An 18439-nucleotide genomic window follows, 5' to 3' on the forward strand; every position below is an offset into this window, starting at 1 on the left:
GGGCAAATTTCTCTTTCAGTTATGACTAACCAATATTGCATCGGTCATACGCAGCACTATTCAAATTTCTTATTTTCACGACTTCCGAACCACACGGGATGTTTTGTTTCAAAACATCGCCTGTTGCGTCGATTGTTTACCAGTCTCAATAGGAATCTCGAAACCATAGCGCTCAAATTACCAATATTCGTTTGAACAGGAACAGCTAGTGAGCTGCTTGAAATAGGGGGGACGCGGGGATCAAAAGAAAACAACAAATACTTTCGTTTATTTAGGTGAATTTGAGTTCCACTGCTCGGTGAAAGGCAATACACGGAATGCGTTTATTTTTTCACATTGCTATTCAGTCTTCAGAATGATATTAGAATGTACATTTTTAGTCGATTTGGTTCCAGTAAGTTATACAACTTTCATTTAAAATTGTTTCTTCGCAATCACTTAACTCCGGTATCCGCGCTCGATATCAAACAAGTTCTATTCTAAAAGTAAATACTGTGCGTGACGCACATCCCGCTTGACTGACATATTTGTGCAGTTACATATTTTTGACCGCGTGAGAAAAACCGTAACATCACCATCAAAGATCGTTTACTTTTCTACCTGTCACAAGTCTGTTCGATTTTCAGCGAAGTAAAAAATACTAATTTCACCAGTTACGTAAAGTATTGAAGCAAATGTTTATCATCGGGGCCAATGTTTGCTAAATATGGGATGCATAATCATCGGTAGGAGCTGTTTCGCATTCTTCATGTGTTGCTAGGTTCTTTCACAATAACATCAATCAGTACTTTCGAAAAAAAAACTGATGAGTAGGCGGTATTTGGCACCGCACAAATTTCAATTTCAACAGTGTATGGCATGGTGAAATTTGTGTGAGGAATGTTAAGATCTCTAATTCGTAGTCTTCGAATTTTCGAGGTTAATGAGGTACAAATTCCAAATTAACTCAATTGGTACAACACAACGTCAATATTGGTGGTGATTATTAATTTCGTTCATTTAAATCAAGAAAATTTCACACGGAAGTATTCGAGGCCCATGTATTCATGTTCTTGGGAATTCTTGCAAGCAGATAGCCTGAGAACAATCGTTGCGTCAATTCTCCATTGTGGGGCTCATAAAAAGAACTATTATCCTGGAAATCGGGATATTAACCTATTCCAGTGTAGTATTTGTACTAATTCTATCAAATCGCTTATGTGATTTAGGTTATTTGTCATGCCAAAAATGGAAAATTATCAGCTCGTATTCTTTTGTTGTGCCTTTAGGTCACTCTTCACATTTCCAATCGGGACGGCCAATCAAATTTAAAGCTGTCTCGTGTACCTCCTTCTGCTAGTGAACAGTATGTGGATAGTGAACTAAGTACAGGCAAAGGAGAACAACGGTACCATTAGTTTCACACGAACACAGCAGCGGTTGATTTTAGAAGCAATAAGATATGTCCATCTGTAAGCGATGCTTATTTATTGAGAAAAACGCACTTCGGGACTAGAAAAGATCATTTGTATTTGATATACACTTGGCCCATCCATTAGTAGAGTATTTGATGAGTGCATTCGTGTCTACGTGCGTTTGTGTGCGTAATACTTTATCAATATTTTGCTGAATATCAATATTCCAACAGATCCTAATTGGTAATTTTGACAACCGCGAGCGTTAGTAAACATTGACATTAAATTTGTAGACGGATTTTTGGTTAAGTAACCGGAGAGATATAGAGATCCAGTAACTTAAAAGGTGTTGATACTCAACGGAGTTTTCCGATTAAAAGCGATTCGAGGAATTTTTCAAATCTCATTATGATAATGATGGTGGCCATGAAAAGGGCCGTTGTTGTTGGCCTTTATAAGAGCGATGTGCTGGATTCAATTCTCGTTGGATCCTTCTGATTTTTTGCTCATTTCCGGGCTTAGCTGTTTTCCATGGATGCTATTCTGAAATGATCGGTGTGGGTGTAGGTCGTGAACCGGTTGTGATTGTACCAAACATTGTATATTGCACATCACAAATTAAACCACTGGATCAATTAAAGGAAGTATTGGTCGGTGATATGAAATGGCTACAGATTGCACATCACTACGGACAGTAAAGTGACTATGAATTTTCTGCTTTAGAAATCAACTTTTCACTTGTTCTTTGCTGATGAAAAATCAGGATTAGCAGAGAAGCTGCTGTAGCTTTATTTGATTGCGTGTTTGTACATGTTAATAATGGAAAGCTGCCGCCTAATAATATGCTTGTACCGTGGTAGTTAACAAAAGTGTAGTGGCGGTGGGTCAAATTATTATTCCTATTATGTATCAGTACTTTTCGTAGCTCTATCATGAAATAAAGAATGTGTTTGAATATTTTCCGTCACTAATAGAAACAGTGAAAATCTGAATTGAATTTATTGCAAAAATATCGAAAGATTTCATTACAAAACTGGACATGAGAACGAAAAATGATTTTCTCGTCCTGCAGAATGCACATCTGTACCTATGAGCGACTGGCAGCACAGAAGGAAAGCGATTTATGTTCGGCTATCTTGTAAATTAGCTTTATCCTATCCCATTGCGCCGCGGAATGGCTTTAATAAAAACCTAGCTTTGTGATGTTAGATTTTCACCATTGCCATCGGTAAAAATTCAATCTTGATAGAGCTTCTGAAACGGCTTATGTAAATTGAATAATAAATTGATCAACCGCCGCTACATATCCACAAAAAATAAATTTGTTAACTAACGGCACTAGCAAATGATTCGGCAGCCGCTTTCCATTATCAACCAGCACGGAGCAAAGAAATAAATCTGCAGCAGCTTCTTTGCTAATCCATCAACAAAGAACAAGCGAAAATTGAGAGAGGCATCTTTTTACTGTCCGTATTGATGTGCAATCTGCAGCAACACACTGCTGGTACGGTGGGCGACAAACGATTGGCTGCACAGGAAGGGCAATCGTGACTTATACTTGTCACATATCTGCTATCTTGTAAATCAGTTTTATCCAATCAGAGAGCGCTGCGGAATGATTTTAATCTCAGTTCATTTTTCTTTATTTATAGTAATAGTACATTCTACGGAATTAGTTTCACATTTGGGGTGAATATAGGCAATAACAGAGTTCAAAAATCTAGTTATTTCATTCAGTACAACATAAGTTATTAGCGTTCAAAAAATCCCTGCTGATATTTTGAAACGGGTCCCTGTGTTCAAAGCTTAAATGTATTCTACATTAAAAAGACTTAGAGCTGTTAAGCTAGTTCATAATCTTCTAACCAAAATTCAAATGAGCGTCACTTTAGTATGGTGTTTTACTGACAAAATGCATCTAATGGGAAAAACACAGTCTGGTTCTTGTACCGTATTCGCCGACGCAAGAAACGCAATTTCTGTTCGCTTTGTTTAATGTCTGGGTGGACATTCGGGTAGTCGTATAACGCTCATGTGTCAACAGAAGTGTGAAAACGAAAGTGTGCATTTTACGCACAATTTCAACTGAACTAGTTAGTTTACACCGATTCTCCTTCTGTTCTGTATGCTTCTGTACTTTTGCTGTACTGTGTCCGAGTAATATGGGGCGTTCCCTTGCGAAAAGATGCAGTCTGAATCCGATAGTTCGTTTGTCACGTTTTTCCTCGAAGTGCTATGAGTACATATCTACGTGTCACTGGTTTCTAGTTGACTCGTTGTACATTTGGTAGACTATAAGACAACTCTTTATACCATCGGGAAAAAATCTTAATTTAAGCCGAAATTGAATTACTGCTACGCGTACAAAACGTCGCAGTAGCTAAACAAATATCGTTGGTGTATAACTTTTCCCTGCCCACAACATTTATAATGGGCCATAAATCGAAAGTTATTGTGTTAGTTGAGCCGCGACTTTACAACGCTTTTATGACAGCTATTCGGTAAATGTCTTCTAATGAGAGACCCCTTAACCGAGCTGTCGTGATGACGACGACGGTAGTAGCGCTCCATGTCGACTAGGTTTTCCGGTGGTGAAAATTTCGCTTGACCTTGGTCCGAATCGTGCGCGTCGGAGCGTTTGACATAAACCTCCTCCCTCGGAATTTGATGCCGACAGTTGGTCGCTTTGTTTTGTTAGGTGTCCGCTCGTAACAATAAATAATTTGTCTGTGAGTCCACAAAAGCCGAAAAGTCAAAAGTGTCCATAAACATCCGCCCCTGACTGGGAGGAACAAATTGAAGAAAGAATGCCAGTCGATCCGGAAGTTGAATTTTTGGCTGCTGGTGATTCGCAATGATGTGCAAGTTCTGATGTAATTGAAGTAAACTTCCTGACGAGAGAAAAAGAACACATTGAACTGCAGCGAAGTGCAAGCTGGATTTATGCTCAACGCAAGATCATGCGTTGGAAATCTTACAGATCGCAATAACAGACAGTTAATTACTTCTGATATGGTGAAGAATGTCATTTTCCCCATATATTGTGATAACTATATGTTATACGAAATGACAAGCGATTTAAGCGTTCGCTTCCTCTCATACAGTATTGCGAATAATCGTCGCTCTTTATCTCCTTTATTAACGTTTAAGACTACAATCCATTACCGCGTTAAGGTCTCTATGTACAGGTTAATATCTTAACAAAACTCATTAAATCACTAGCGACGCCATACCAGTGTATCCCAAGCTAAAGGATATTTTGATTTCGCTATCTGATCAGCTGTGAATTGAGTTCTAATCAGTAGCAGTGGCGGCGCGTATTCTACTTCCCTTTAAATCAATTATTCAAACGGCTAAGGTTGACGTCTGTTCTCTGCAGAACAGGTGTGTACCGCTTGATACCAATCGAGACTAGAGTCGTAAACAATTTTCATTCAACGTGAATAACACCTGCAATTAGTCCTGTTTTTCACTCAGGCGAAGGACGCTAAGATGGGTTGAATTAAATCACCCGTTGCGTACCGACAAAAAAAACAACAAACTATCACTTGCAAGATCCCCCATGCTAGGACAGATAAATAGAATATAGACTCTGACACGACATTTTCATCACATCACATGATTCTGCCCTTTGGGTGCTGCACACTAGCTGTCATGTAATTCCATCCAACGCCGCCAGGCCCCATCACCAAGCGACCGACAACCAACCTGACGATTGACGCCGCGCGATATCCATCCATCTGACCGTTCTGATGGTATCTGTTTCTGGTAAGCCGCCGATGTGAAGGCAACCACCGGTTCGCCCCGGAAGAGCGACAAGTCCGAGCACCACCAAGTGAAACACGGCAAAATGTATTAATTTCGGTTTATAATAAGAATTAGAATATTTTAAGCTGCACACGAACAGATGCGGCGGCGCCCACTGCACCGGCGAAAGTTGAATGTGACGGAAGCGAATTGTGCAAGTTCATCTAGCAGGTTGGCGCGTACTTTTTGATTAATTTCCAAAATACAGGATATGCTGCCAAATTTCTGATGTACTATGCTTGAATAATCTGTACTCCATGGGAAGGACTCAATGCGGAATCATACTTCAAATAGTTTTCAAAAATTTCGTTCGATTGTTGGGTTCCATTTATTTTGATACTTGTCTCAATAAATAGTAACAGTAGACGACATTCTGAAGAAATTCCTCTCCAAACTTTAAAAAATATTGAAAACATGAAAGCTCGATGTATTGAGGCTGTCGAGATATATTAGGTTATTTGTGAAAAACTCTTTGAAATTTGTTTGACCTTCTGTATCGTTGTTTGGAACAATGAAATACACATTTTTATCCAAGGTATGAGACTCTGAAGATTATAACAAAAACACTCGGAAATTTTAAAAAAAATCCTAAAGAACTAGGTGTAGGAAATGTCCGGGACATAACCGCGTGTTGACGTAGGACTTTTCGTTAGTGTATCATATTATTAAAATTTTGCTTGTATCTCTTTCAAATGGCTAAATTTACACATAAAGTTTGATTCACCGGGTTCAGCAAAATTTTCCTGGGGATTTGAATAGTATCTCATTCGGTAATAAGTTCAGTAAAACAAACAGTAAATTATTGCCGAGTATATATAAACATCTATCAAATTCAGTTGATAATTTTCAGTAAATTTCTGCCCATAAACGTTAAGGAATGCTGACTAGTTCAGTTATTCGAAAAAATTAAATTTGCCAAATTAGCAGTAAATGTAGCATGTTCTCATCAGAATTTTTTAAGATCATAAAGAAAACTTTCATTTAAAATCATTGTCCAACGTCAACACCTCGGTTATGGTTCGTACATTATCTACCCCTAGCTTTTTTTCTATAACGAATTCAGGAAAAATGCGTACGTTGCGTTGCGTATACTTACGTTTTGGAATGGATGTGCATGAGTGGAGGTGAACAATGACTGTCTAATTAACCAGAAGTAAGAAAATACCTAAAATAATTTCGATCAGAGGAGTCGAAGCCTTGCGGACAGTGTCGTCCAGCGCTCTTGTGGGAGCATCGCAACTAAGTTGCGTCGTACAGCTGACCAGGGCCCCTTCTCCAATATTCATTGACGTTTTTTTGAAGAATAAGCATTATATTTTTAACAAAAAATACTGAAATAGCCAAAATTTTTGTTTTGTTTTTTAACTACATGACTGAAAAAATTCTCATTTTTTATTGAAATGGATTTTTGAGCGATTTGTTGGAATATGTTCTCACAAATGTGTAACGAATTCCGTGGATTATATGACTACCATAAACTATGATAAAAATAATTTTGTAAAAGCAGCCATTAGCTGTGATTGGATTGGTGCTGTATTGTTCAACAACCAGCATAAATGTGGCAATCGAATCCAATTCAAATTTTCATTGCTTCTGTCGGTAATGGAAAATATTCAAAAAATTTCATCACTTCATGGTCGAACCCTGAAAACAGGCTTTTCGCTCCATGGCGACATGACCGAAAACTCTAGTGATACGGGGAAATCTTCCCTCTTCTAGAATTTGAACCATGCACTAGAAAGTATCAGATTCGCGGTTCGCGCGCGATCATTTAAGAATACACGTGAATATGCAAATGTCCAAACGGTTATAAAATCGAGTTTATTCACGTCAAGTTACATACCTGCTAGCACACGCGACAAACACGTTTACATGCACACGCTGTAGCGCTTCGCAATCATCCAAGCACACCTACGCGCACGATCTCACAAGCAGGATAACGCATCGATGACGAAGTGAACGTTTTCGTCCGGATGTCCCTACTCTCGGCCCTAGCAGCATGGGCTCACGCCTGCGGTTGGACTAATAAAAAATACGCTCATATCCACTAGACAAGTTCCACGGTGACATGACTGGCAACTCTCGTGATATGAAAGAACTCACTCTCTTCTAACATCTGAACCGTACACCGAACATTAAGTATCAGATTCACGGTCCACGCGCAATCATCCAAGAACAAACGAGAATGGACGCGAAGTTACATACACGCGACAACAAATGCCGCCGCGATCAAACAAGTTAACGTGCAAACGCTAGAACCCTTCGCGATGATACACGCGATCGTCCGCACATGTCTGAACCGCACAATGAATATCACATTTAGAATCACGACTCGCTGCAATTGGCATTAAACAGTGTTTTAGTAGGTGACATTTGCCGTCTCGTCTGCAATTGTGAGTGATTTTGACTAGTAGAGCTTCCGAGACTCTAGCTCTACTGTTCCAGTAGGACAACTCTCGAAACTATTAGTTTAAAAGTAACGATTTAGAAGAAAATTCAATTCTGGGGAGAATCAATCTTGATTCATCGTTTCATCGATCAATAACTTTTTCCGTTATGTTTTTCGCTAATTCGAAAACATGAAAAGATAATGCAAAAACACGATGAGTGAATGGGTTGTATTCCCCACAACAACGTATACTGCCCGGCGTTTCCTTGCTTTTCACTTTGTGTAATTAAAAATACTTAGTACTGGCTTTTGAAATTGTTGTGGTCTAATCTTAGATAATTAATATATACGTCTAAGCTATAAAAAACATGTTGACACGCTTTTCGACTCTGTAAAGCAGTGTTATACCTACTGCATCACAAACTACTAGAGTAAGCATTCTGATAGTCCGTTATTGTCCGTATTAAAGTTCTTAATAATCTTTTCATTTAAAGGAATGCTTTTTTTAGAACCGTTATTGGTGATGATTACCAGCGCACCTTAATAGTAATGCTGTTTTTGATACAATCACACTACCAATGGTAGGAATACGCATAAATACTATTCAAAACATACAATCGTAGGATAACAATTACCTCAGGATGACCTTCAAAATGAGTTTGCCGCAATCAAAACAACGAGACTGAGTTGCGTAATTATTTAGCAAACATTCTATTTAAAAAAATTCAAACGAAAATAATCCGATTGAATAATAGGCATATTTATATTTAGTGTCGCTCTACTTATTTAAACCTGATGTTAGATCCGTTAGCTATCCCTGTGCAACGCATTGGCTAAAACAATAAACTTATCATCCTATTTTCAAGATTATACTGTTTTTTTTTGCTTCGATGTTACTATTGTGATATCGATTAATGTGCAAAGCACACCGGGGTAAAATAAATATTTCGGCATTTTGCAACAAGGTTTCTGCTTTCTAGATCCCAACGAAAAGTAACGAAATCGATTGTGACACCTTTCTCAAGCTTGACAGAATTAGAAAGAAACTCCTTCAACTTACCTGTTTGCTAATCGATCCGTAGAATGGTTTCGTTGTGAAACTTTCGGATATATTACCATCGGTTAAGCTATAAATTCATTTGCCCAACGCAATATTAGCTCACAGGTTCCATTTTCAGCGCAAACGGAGGGTTAGTAAACAACGCACATATTCACACAAACACGTACGCACGGCATGAATTGTATTATAAAAAAAACACAAAAATAAATCGGGTTATTTATGAAACTGAAGAGCATACACTATCAATGGGGCTTGATCGGTGAATGGGACTTTGAATGATGCAAAACATAACATATACTTTTCCTTTGGTGAGGTTTGCATTGAGTATTTAAGCAGTGCGATGAGGGGCATCAAATAGGAAGCGTTTAGCATAATCATCAGTAATTCCATTAGAACAATTTTGAAAAGTGCTCCAATCTGGTGAAAATTGGTGTGGTTGTAAATTTTTAGGATCGGGCTTCACATTTCTGAGATAGTCATAAACCATCTCTATATTTTCACAGTAAGTTTAAAGTTTTTAGAATGAGTAATCTAGCAAAAATCAGCAACAAATATCAATTCGTACTGTAATGGTATGAACCATCGTATCTCAAAAACGTGCACCCCGCCTACCTAAAATAATATGGGTCAAAAAAGTTTTAATACAGAACAACTACACCAATCTCCAACAAAAATTGGAGCATTTTATTAAATCGCTCTAATATTTTTATATGGAATTCCTGGATATAGGTTGATAGCACAAATGAAACTATAAAACTACGGTTCATCTCTGCATTTACATTTACTAGGCCGAAAGAGTCATACGTGTTGTTTTCAGTTTCAAACAAACTTGCATGCAACCTACTGTACTGCTCGAATTATGTTAAGGCACAAGTTTTGCACAAGGAGTGAAGCGGTACAGAATTTATTTCTAGCAGCTGTTAAATTGTTTTCTTCTACGCGACAAACGAAACAGCAAACGAGCAAACTATAATGAAACAAAGGAAATGTATATGTTTTCTTCTTTCTCGGGTTGATTTATTATCTCGAAAAATTCATGTCTGCTGTAACTCTTCTGTTTCATAAATAGCACGAATCAACATTTTGACTAGATGAACTGAGCTTTGTGTTTTGCAAATTGAACACCGCTTAACTGAACCAACACAATCATGGAACGGACAGCACTACCACCACCACCACCAAATAAATAACAATGACTAGAAACTGAACACGGGACGCGTAAAACTAACGAGAAACATTACTTAATATACCTTGATTGTGAAAACTCCATTCGGGATGTTCTGACCACCGAACTTAATGTCCAGATCGTAGTCGCCTGGGTCCTTTAGCGTGTAGAAGATGTCGAAGAAACCGTCCTTTTCGATCACCTCCAGGTCGACGTCACTGTGAAGGAGAATTGATCGATTATTGTTATGGTGTTACGGAAATTTTGAATTGATTCTACAATATTCCTTTCGATTTTAATTTTCACTTCATTTCAAACTAGAATTATGGACAAAGCTGGATTAGTTGAGACGAAAAATTCGGCTGAACAAGCTTGGAGAATGGCGAACTTTACATATACATGAATGTAAATTGAATCGAATTGTTTCCTTTCAGAATTTTCGGCCGGAATGGTTTCTTAATTTTTAATGCGAGTATTTGCCGTTGTGCTGAACGAAATAACTCGATTTTTGTACAACCTAAGCGGAAATATGCATAACAATTTTGTATATTCTGTAAAAAGTTTGACAGCCAAAAATAACGAAAAAATCGATTTTGTGACAGTCATGCTCTGCGCCATAATTTGGTCATACTATTCGACCGGCGAGCGAGCATATTATTGTGTTTTAACACCGCCCTCTTGAATGACTATGCACGATAGTTAGGTACAAAAGAAAATTGATTGTTATCAAATTATTCATTCCGCGTTCTGTTGTCCCATCTGGACGTCAGCAGCAAGGACCAGAATAGCATTTCACAGGTGTAATATGTAGCATCTATTTAAATTTCTACGTAAATATGACGTAAGATTTTGACATTCATCTGATGTTTAGTTGAACAATTCTTCAATTAGTGAAGGTCCAACCAAAATGCGGTCCACTGAGTGTGTTATCAGCCAATCACGACTGTAATTTATATTTATATTTATTATTAATCAAATGCTTTTACCACAATAGATCTAAATACTGGTCGCAGTCTCCAACAAAAAATTAAGGAAGTAGGAAACATTTTTTCAGATTCCCACGAATAATATACAAACACAAACTTAAGTTCAAGCAGTGTCTGACTCATAAAACACTGTTACCGACGCTCATGCGAAATGGGCTATAATAATTCGATCATTCTTTTCATAGTTCAATTAGAAACTAATCCGTGAAGTAAGTACTATGATTGGAAATACGACACTGATTATGAAAACAAACAAGGGATGCCCTCGGGGCGAATTACTGTCACCCTTACTGTGGTCATTAGTAGTATTGAGCTGAAATGGAATATGAAGTGAGTTTACCTGAAGGCGATGTTGTAATCCTTGTAAGAAGAACATTTGAATATGTTTGAATTAAATACAATCTGCATTGATATTCACTTCGAAGTGGTGAGCAGAAGGACCCGAATATGAACTCCTCCGAAACAACCATAATCCAAACTTCATAAGCAATCTGAAGATTTAGCAGGACGACTAAAAATATCCTATAAATAACTTCGTAATTGCAAATTGAGACTTGTTGCAAGTAATGCCGTACTTTGAATCTATTTCTATAACTAACTGAACGGTCAACTTGGAGACAAAGTTTATTATTCCTTCAAACTCAGTAAGTTTCTACACAGATCATGAACGATTTGACGGGATCTGGTTTTACAAGACCAGGAACAAACCCTAGTATCCCCACGGGTTCTAAATCTTGACTACAGTGGCTTGTCCTCTACACAGCTTTCTCACGTATTTCACTACACCGCTTGAAAAAAGGGTTTAAAACTTGCTTTCGCAAGTAGAATCAGATTTTTCTATCAATTCAGCCTGAGATGTCACAATCCTTGGAAAGGTACGTCGTTTTTTGTAGAAACATCGTCCGAGTAAAATTGAAGTTTTCTAGCACGCTACAAGTACACTCTAAACTTAGGGAATGCCTTTAAAACTGACCCAAAACCTTCATTGAGCACTCACCTAGCCTCCGAGTGCGAAACGATCTTGCACGTAACTGCACCGATTCCAGCCTCGCGTGCGTCCAGTGCCACATGATTCTTTTTGCCGTACTCCTGGTTGGTCGGGATAGCTTCCAGCAGTTTTACTTTTTCCGCCTAAAACAAAGAAAACCATTAGATTCCTAACCCGCATCCGCTCCATGCCTCGAGCACAAATGTAATTAACTCACCTCCCCGGTAGGTATGGCCTGCAGTAGGAACGGCGAACCAAGTACATCCTTTCCGCCGCACTTAATACTGACATTGTACGGTCCGCATTCGTCCGGTACGAAGGTTACAGCGTACGTCCCATCCTCGACCTGTTCCATCTTGGGTACGAGCGGTTTACCGTCGGGACCCTTGATGCTAACGTTGATGTCCTCTTTTCCGGGCGCATCGTTGGAACCCTTTTTCGGTGCATCGATCTGGAACTTTGCCGGCAGCGAAGCCGGTAGATTTTTCTTAGTGGTCGCCTCGCCGTATACTTTACCCGGAGCACTATCGATCGGTGCTGGAGCAACAGTCATAACAAACGGGCTGGCACTAACTTCCTGATCGGCGAATCGTACGTTTGCCGTGAGAACAGAACCTTCCTTCGGTGGACTGTACGATACGCCATAGACACCATCACCCTTGTCCTCAACGTGAACACTGATCGGCTTTCCGTCGGAAGAGGTCAGCTTAACGGCAATCTTTCCCGGTCCGGCTTGACCGCAATCGATGTAGAACTCAGCAGGAATACCATCGTATACCTGTCCGTGCTCAATACCTGGTCCGTAAACTTTCACTTTCTCCGGTCGAGTTGCTTCGGTGACCACGATTTTGAATGGTGAACCAGGGATGTGTTTTTCCGCAAAGCGAATCGTTATGTCGTACTCGCCCGGCTCAGTTGGAATATACTCCACATCGCAGGAACCGTCTCGATTATCGGTACAGCTCATTTTTGCTTCAGAAGGACCTTCGATAGCCAGTGATAAACCACCAGCTCCAGCACCACGTGTTTCTACGGTAAAGGTTGCTGGTTGATCGGTAAGTGCTTGTTCAAGTCCTGGACCGAAAGCACGACAACGCGTCGGGTCGCATCCAGATTTTACGTTTACCACGAACGGAGATCCAGGGACCGGCACATTATCGTACAACAGTTCGATTGTGTGGCGCCCAGCTTCGAATGGAGTGTACATAATGCGAAAGATGTCGCTGTTGTCGCTTGGAACAAGCTTGCTAGGAATCTCGTTACCTCGAGGATCGAATATATTGCACGACAGCTTGCTCTTGTCCACATCGTCTCCGACCTTGCTCATATCGACCATGAAGTCAGTTGGTGCGTTCATGATGACACCTGAAAGCATTGAAAACAAAGCTTAATACTGACTAATAACACCATCAATTAAAGTTAGTACATTTCAAAACAATCTGGCAAAGCCATGCAGTAAAACGGGTAAAACTCTTTTAGTGTTCTAAGGGCGGGCAAGGGCTAAGGGCGGACACTGACACAGCGAACTCAACAACAAGACTCTCAGCGCACTCAACGAAAGCACGACCGCTTTACCGTGCGGTTGAATTCCCATTCCGGATACTCGAATACGACTCAGATTCGGTTCCGGGAAGATGATCGCCTGAAAGGGCGAACCAGCGATGTGATCATCGTTGAAGGTTATGTTGATCGTGTAGTCGCCGATTTCTGTGGGAAGGTAAGCTACGTTGCAAGTTCCATCGCCGTTGTCCCTGCAGTTGATAGCCGCCTCACAGGGACCTTCCACGGTAACTCCAAGTCCACCCTGACCAGCCCCGCGTGTGTCGATCATGAATTCTGCTGGACGATTCATGATACCTTTGATCAGACCAGGACCGCTGGCCTGAACCTTGCGACAATCAGAACCCACCAGACACTGCAACCGGAAGGGTTGGGGAGTTATCGGAGTCCCACCGAAACTTACACTGAGTAGGTACTCTCCCAGCTGGGTGGGAGTGAAGTTGACTAGGAAACCTTCCGCCGTAGGGATTACATGAGCTTTGATGCGATTCCCCGAGGGACTAGTGATCGTGACGGCTAGATCGGCCTTACCGATACCGTTCGTGATCACACGGAACTGCTGTAAACTGTTTAGGGGGGCCGCTAATGGTTAAAAGTACGTTTAATGTTGAATTCAGGCGGTTATTTGGAATACTTACTTGGTTCTAAACCGTCGACTTTGATTTTAGAAACATCAACCGCTGGACTGACGGTGACTTTTGGAGCAATCGGGACTTTCAGACCACCGTACACCAGGTTCGTGGTATACGTTCCGGCCAGCGGAGGAATCACCTCGACAGCGTACGTATTGTCATCGTTATCAATGATTCGAACAGGGATTTTCTGCTTGGTTTCATCGTGTATCAGATTGATCTCCAGGAGGCCATTGCCGGCGTTTCTAAAATAAATCATAGATCAGTGATTAATCGAACGGGATAGAGGTTCCAACTTACCTAGCATCCACATTGAAGTGAGTGGCTGCGTTCGGTCTATTTCCGCTCTCCAACCACGGACCGAAGAACTCCACTTTGGTCGGATCGAGAGGAGTAGATACGTTCACGCGGAATGGTGACCCAGGAATCGCCACTCCACCGTAGTTAACCTCAACCGTTACCGGATCAGGTGTCGGTGCCATATAAACTATCTTTTGAGTACCGTTTTCTTTTTTCATTAACTTATGCTGGATGGTGTTTGCAAAAACGTCGTTGATTTTCACTTCGAGTGGAGCATCTCCAGCTCTGCTTGCGTCTACCGAAAACTCAGTTGGTTTGTTCGTAATAACGCTGCCATTCTTTTCAATTCCCGGGCCGGAAACCTTCACAAGTTCCGGGTGGAAATCATCCACTTTGGGTAAGATTTGCGCTATGTATGGACTCTTCGGTATGTCTTCGTTATCGCACAAAATGTGTACGGCGTACTCTCCCGGAGCGGTCGGATGATACTTGACTAGAGCCGAGCCGTCCCCGTTGTCGTGGCATTCGATCTCTGCCTGAGAGGGTCCAGCTATGCTGAAGCCTAGATTACCGGTTTCACCGTTTGTTTCCACTACGAAACTAGCCGGGTTGTCAACCATCCCGGACTTGAGTCCCGGTCCGTACGCGACTATCGAGGTGTGCTTCTGGGGTCCTACGGTAATTTCAAATGGTGACTTAGGGATTTCCACGCCACCATACAGTATCAAAATTTTGTAGCGACCCTCTTTCAATGGAATGTATTGAGCTTCATAAGTTGTGCCGTCCAGCTTACGGATGTTGAACTCGGGGATAACACCACCCGGGCCGAATACTTTGACTTCCGGAGTTCCGTCACCAGCACCTTCGGTGAAAATTTTGAAACTGACGTCATCGTCGTTTACGCGAACTCCAACTGGTTGTAGACCACGACCACTGGCGCGCACCTTTTTCGGGTCACAAGTAGGGGCTACTCGAACCCCAAAGGGACTGTTTTTGATTTGTTGCCCGTTGTAGAACACGTTAACGGAGTGCAATCCAATCATGTTGGCAGTATATTCGCAGCGGTACTGGTTCGCGGTCAGTTGACGAAGCTTTGCAGCCACCGTAGTCTTGTGATTGGCGGGATCCAAAATGATGACTTCGGGCACTCCCTTCCCCGCATCTTTAGTTGCGATATCGAAGTAAGTCGGTTTGTTAACGGAAACTCCATCCGGTTGGATGCCGAGTCCGCTAGCGGTAACTTTGGACGGATCACCCGCCTGCCTGTCGACTTGTACCTCGTACGGACTTTTCGGTATGTCGCGACCGCAGAATTTGACGTACACCTTGTGGGGTCCCTCGGTTTTTGGCACGTACGATACCGAGTAAGTGAGATTTTTGTCATTGTTGAAGCGACAATCCACCTTCTCCGAGTTTCCATTCGGGTTGATGACGGCAACGTCAACGGTACCTGCGAATTAGTTAAAATTATCAGTGATGGGTAGAGTGATAAGAAAAAATAGCCTCTATCGGCCTACACCTGGGTCGATTCCTCCCAAGTAACAATTGAAGTTTTATAGCATGCTACAAGTGCAATCTTAGTTTTATGAGCGGCTATAAAACTACCATAAAACCTCAACTGTTACAAGGGCACTTGCTCCAAATTTGAGGCAAATCGAATAAGTCGAGCTACCGGACCAACGTGCCTGTAGTTTGAGATTTTTACAATTTACATGGAGAAAGCCCACTAGCTCGAAGTTTCACCACTAGGTGGCACTGTATGCATCCGATTATCACTGCATGTGAAAATAAAAAAAAATAATTGAGTCAGTTCTGCATGGGGCCTAGCAGCACGAGCGCATGGTTGTGTATAAGTATTCGATTCCCACGAACTGTAAATTTTTTTGTGAAATAATGGTTACGTTTATCTCAATAGTATGCTTAGAAGAATTATAGCACGAGTTTTGTTAGAAAATTTTAGTTTCACATGCTATCGCATACAGGGCGCCCACACTAACTTTTCAACGGAGAGCGATAGAAATTAGGTATCTTCTACAAAGTTGTAGGCTAGAGAATTCTAAGTAATTCTTGTGAACATGTCGATATCATATCTCTCTTCTTTGAAAAGTTAGGGTTGGCGCCATCTATGCGGTCACAGATGGAACAACATTTTTTTCAACGAAAACATGATTCTTATTATGTACCAAAATTCTTCTAAACATTTTTTCAGCTAAATCTAACCAATATTTCACAAGATGGGAATCGAGTAGTGATACTCAACCAAAACTAGTTGTTGGCAATCAAATTCTCTTTCTTATTTTTGCAAATTTAGCCGGAATTTTCAAATTTTACTTAATCTGATGCATGCAGTGCCACCTAGCGGTGAAAATGCGAGCTTTTTCATGAAAATTGTCGAAAAATCCAATGTAAACTTCAGGCACGTAGATCCGGTAGCTAGATTTGTCCGATCTGCTTCAAATTTGGAGTAAGTATTTTCGGTGGGACCAGGAATTGACTCAGGGGTGGACCGATTGAGTTTTTAAACAATAATTTTTTTCTGGGTAGTCTAGGATAGAGTGATTAGACAATAGAGGTCACCTTTTCCTGCTGAAAATGTTTCCACGGTGAAATTGGCGGGAGCGCCAGCCACCGGTCCGGTCGGTTCGATTCCTGGACCATATGCACGAACTCTGTTAGGATATTTAAAAAACAAAACCAAAAAAAAAAACGGTATTAATCGCCGACTTCTATGGAATGTCGAAGCATAGCGAAAGCTCTAAAACAGTGACACATGCGGGAAGCGCTATATACACGAGCTTTCTAACGTAGAATTTTGATTCGGAAGGTAAAATGATGATGCCATCGATGAGTGATTAGTCACTAGCAGAATGCAATCCGCAGCACAGTGCCTCGGTTGTTTGCTAATGATTGGTTTAAAATCTAAAAATCTTGCATTTAGGAACGACTTGAGCTAAACTAGAGATCAAACGTGAACGTTATGGAAAATGCGGCCACATTCAAATGAATTTTGACATTTTTTTTTGGTATTCTCAATCGGTTGACAAGCGACACGGTAACTTACCGCGGCGGTGGAATACTGTGCAGCGTGCATGAATGAGAGAAAGATAAAATAAAGAGTAAAATATTGTTTTGTCTCTCCAGTCACCCTTTGTCGGGTACATCAGCGAAGAAATTTTTTTTTTGTTAACGATTCTAACTACAACTAGATCGAGATGTAGGCAGCTGTTGGATTTGGCTGGAAATCTACTTCCATTTGTTTTTTGTTCGATTTCCTCCAATACCCGAAACTCGCGCATTCTGCTCACCTGTTTGGATTGGTCTTGGGACGCAGTGGTGCACCCTGCTTCAGCTTAGCGTTCGGGTACTGCGACAAGTAGGTCATCATGGATTGCTCGTCGATGTTGGGATTGACCATCTCCTCTGGACGGATCAGCTGCCGCACATTGAGCCAATCGTCGGCCAGTCCCATCGCTTCGGATGCATTCTGGACGGCATCCTTGGGATCCCACATCGGCCAATCGGGACACAGACCCGGGGCTACACCATCCACCAAAGCGCCGATCGCTTTGCCACTGGTCCAATCGTTTGTGAAATTGTTGATCGGCAGATCCGGGACCAGCCGGTGGATCCAGTTCATCAGGCGCTGCTTCGGTGTGGTGTTGTTTCCGTTGGCTTCATTCGCGTGATCGTCACCCTCCCACATCGGCAGCGAGATGGAATAGTGCAGGATCAGCGTCCAGATTAGACCCATGATCAGTTTCAGCTTGCAGTCGACGATGTCCGAGGAATCTGCAATCGCAAAGTTGTACGTGTGATTAGGTCATTGTCATGTAGAATTACTTGATGAAGTTTGAATTCATTGAAGCCGCCTCGCGTCATGGGGCATTATTTATTAATAGTCAAGCGCTAATAAAGTCTCATCGAATCACACTTATTGATAGCGATGACGAAAGTCAACGGGATGCTTGAGTGTTTGTTGTTCATTTTTCTGTGGACAAATTAAGAGATTTACAGGGGCGCTGACTGCGGCACACTCACAGTTGGAGTTTTTTTATACGACAGTTTCTTTATGTATGCGGTGAGGTGGTCGGATCGCCGGGAAGTGGGAAAAAGAACTATAAATCGTTATTTAATGAAATTGATGGTTTTGGTCTCAGC

General features: G+C 41.2%; 1 protein-coding gene across 6 annotated transcripts in view; it reads right to left on the minus strand.

The window, feature by feature from the left end:
* Positions 1-18439, minus strand: part of LOC131676743 (filamin-A) — a 131988-nt gene that overhangs the window by 65494 nt on the left and 48055 nt on the right. For 4 of the 6 annotated variants that reach the window (XM_058956020.1, XM_058956019.1, XM_058956022.1 and 1 more), the window contains exons 4-12: positions 17587-18070; positions 17343-17357; positions 16859-16950; positions 14282-15731; positions 13988-14226; positions 13365-13931; positions 12007-13154; positions 11799-11932; positions 9901-10033 (exon numbers count right to left, since the gene is read on the minus strand). In XM_058956020.1, the coding sequence (XP_058812003.1) occupies positions 9901-10033; positions 11799-11932; positions 12007-13154; positions 13365-13931; positions 13988-14226; positions 14282-15731; positions 16859-16950; positions 17343-17357; positions 17587-18070 (4262 nt within the window). The remainder of the gene's footprint in view (positions 1-9900; positions 10034-11798; positions 11933-12006; positions 13155-13364; positions 13932-13987; positions 14227-14281; positions 15732-16858; positions 16951-17342; positions 17358-17586; positions 18071-18439) is intronic. The other 2 variants (XM_058956021.1, XM_058956024.1) reach the window with 2 other exon arrangements.

Source organism: Topomyia yanbarensis, chromosome 1 (genome assembly GCF_030247195.1).
Source record: "Topomyia yanbarensis strain Yona2022 chromosome 1, ASM3024719v1, whole genome shotgun sequence".
Classification (NCBI taxonomy): domain Eukaryota; kingdom Metazoa; phylum Arthropoda; class Insecta; order Diptera; family Culicidae; genus Topomyia; species Topomyia yanbarensis.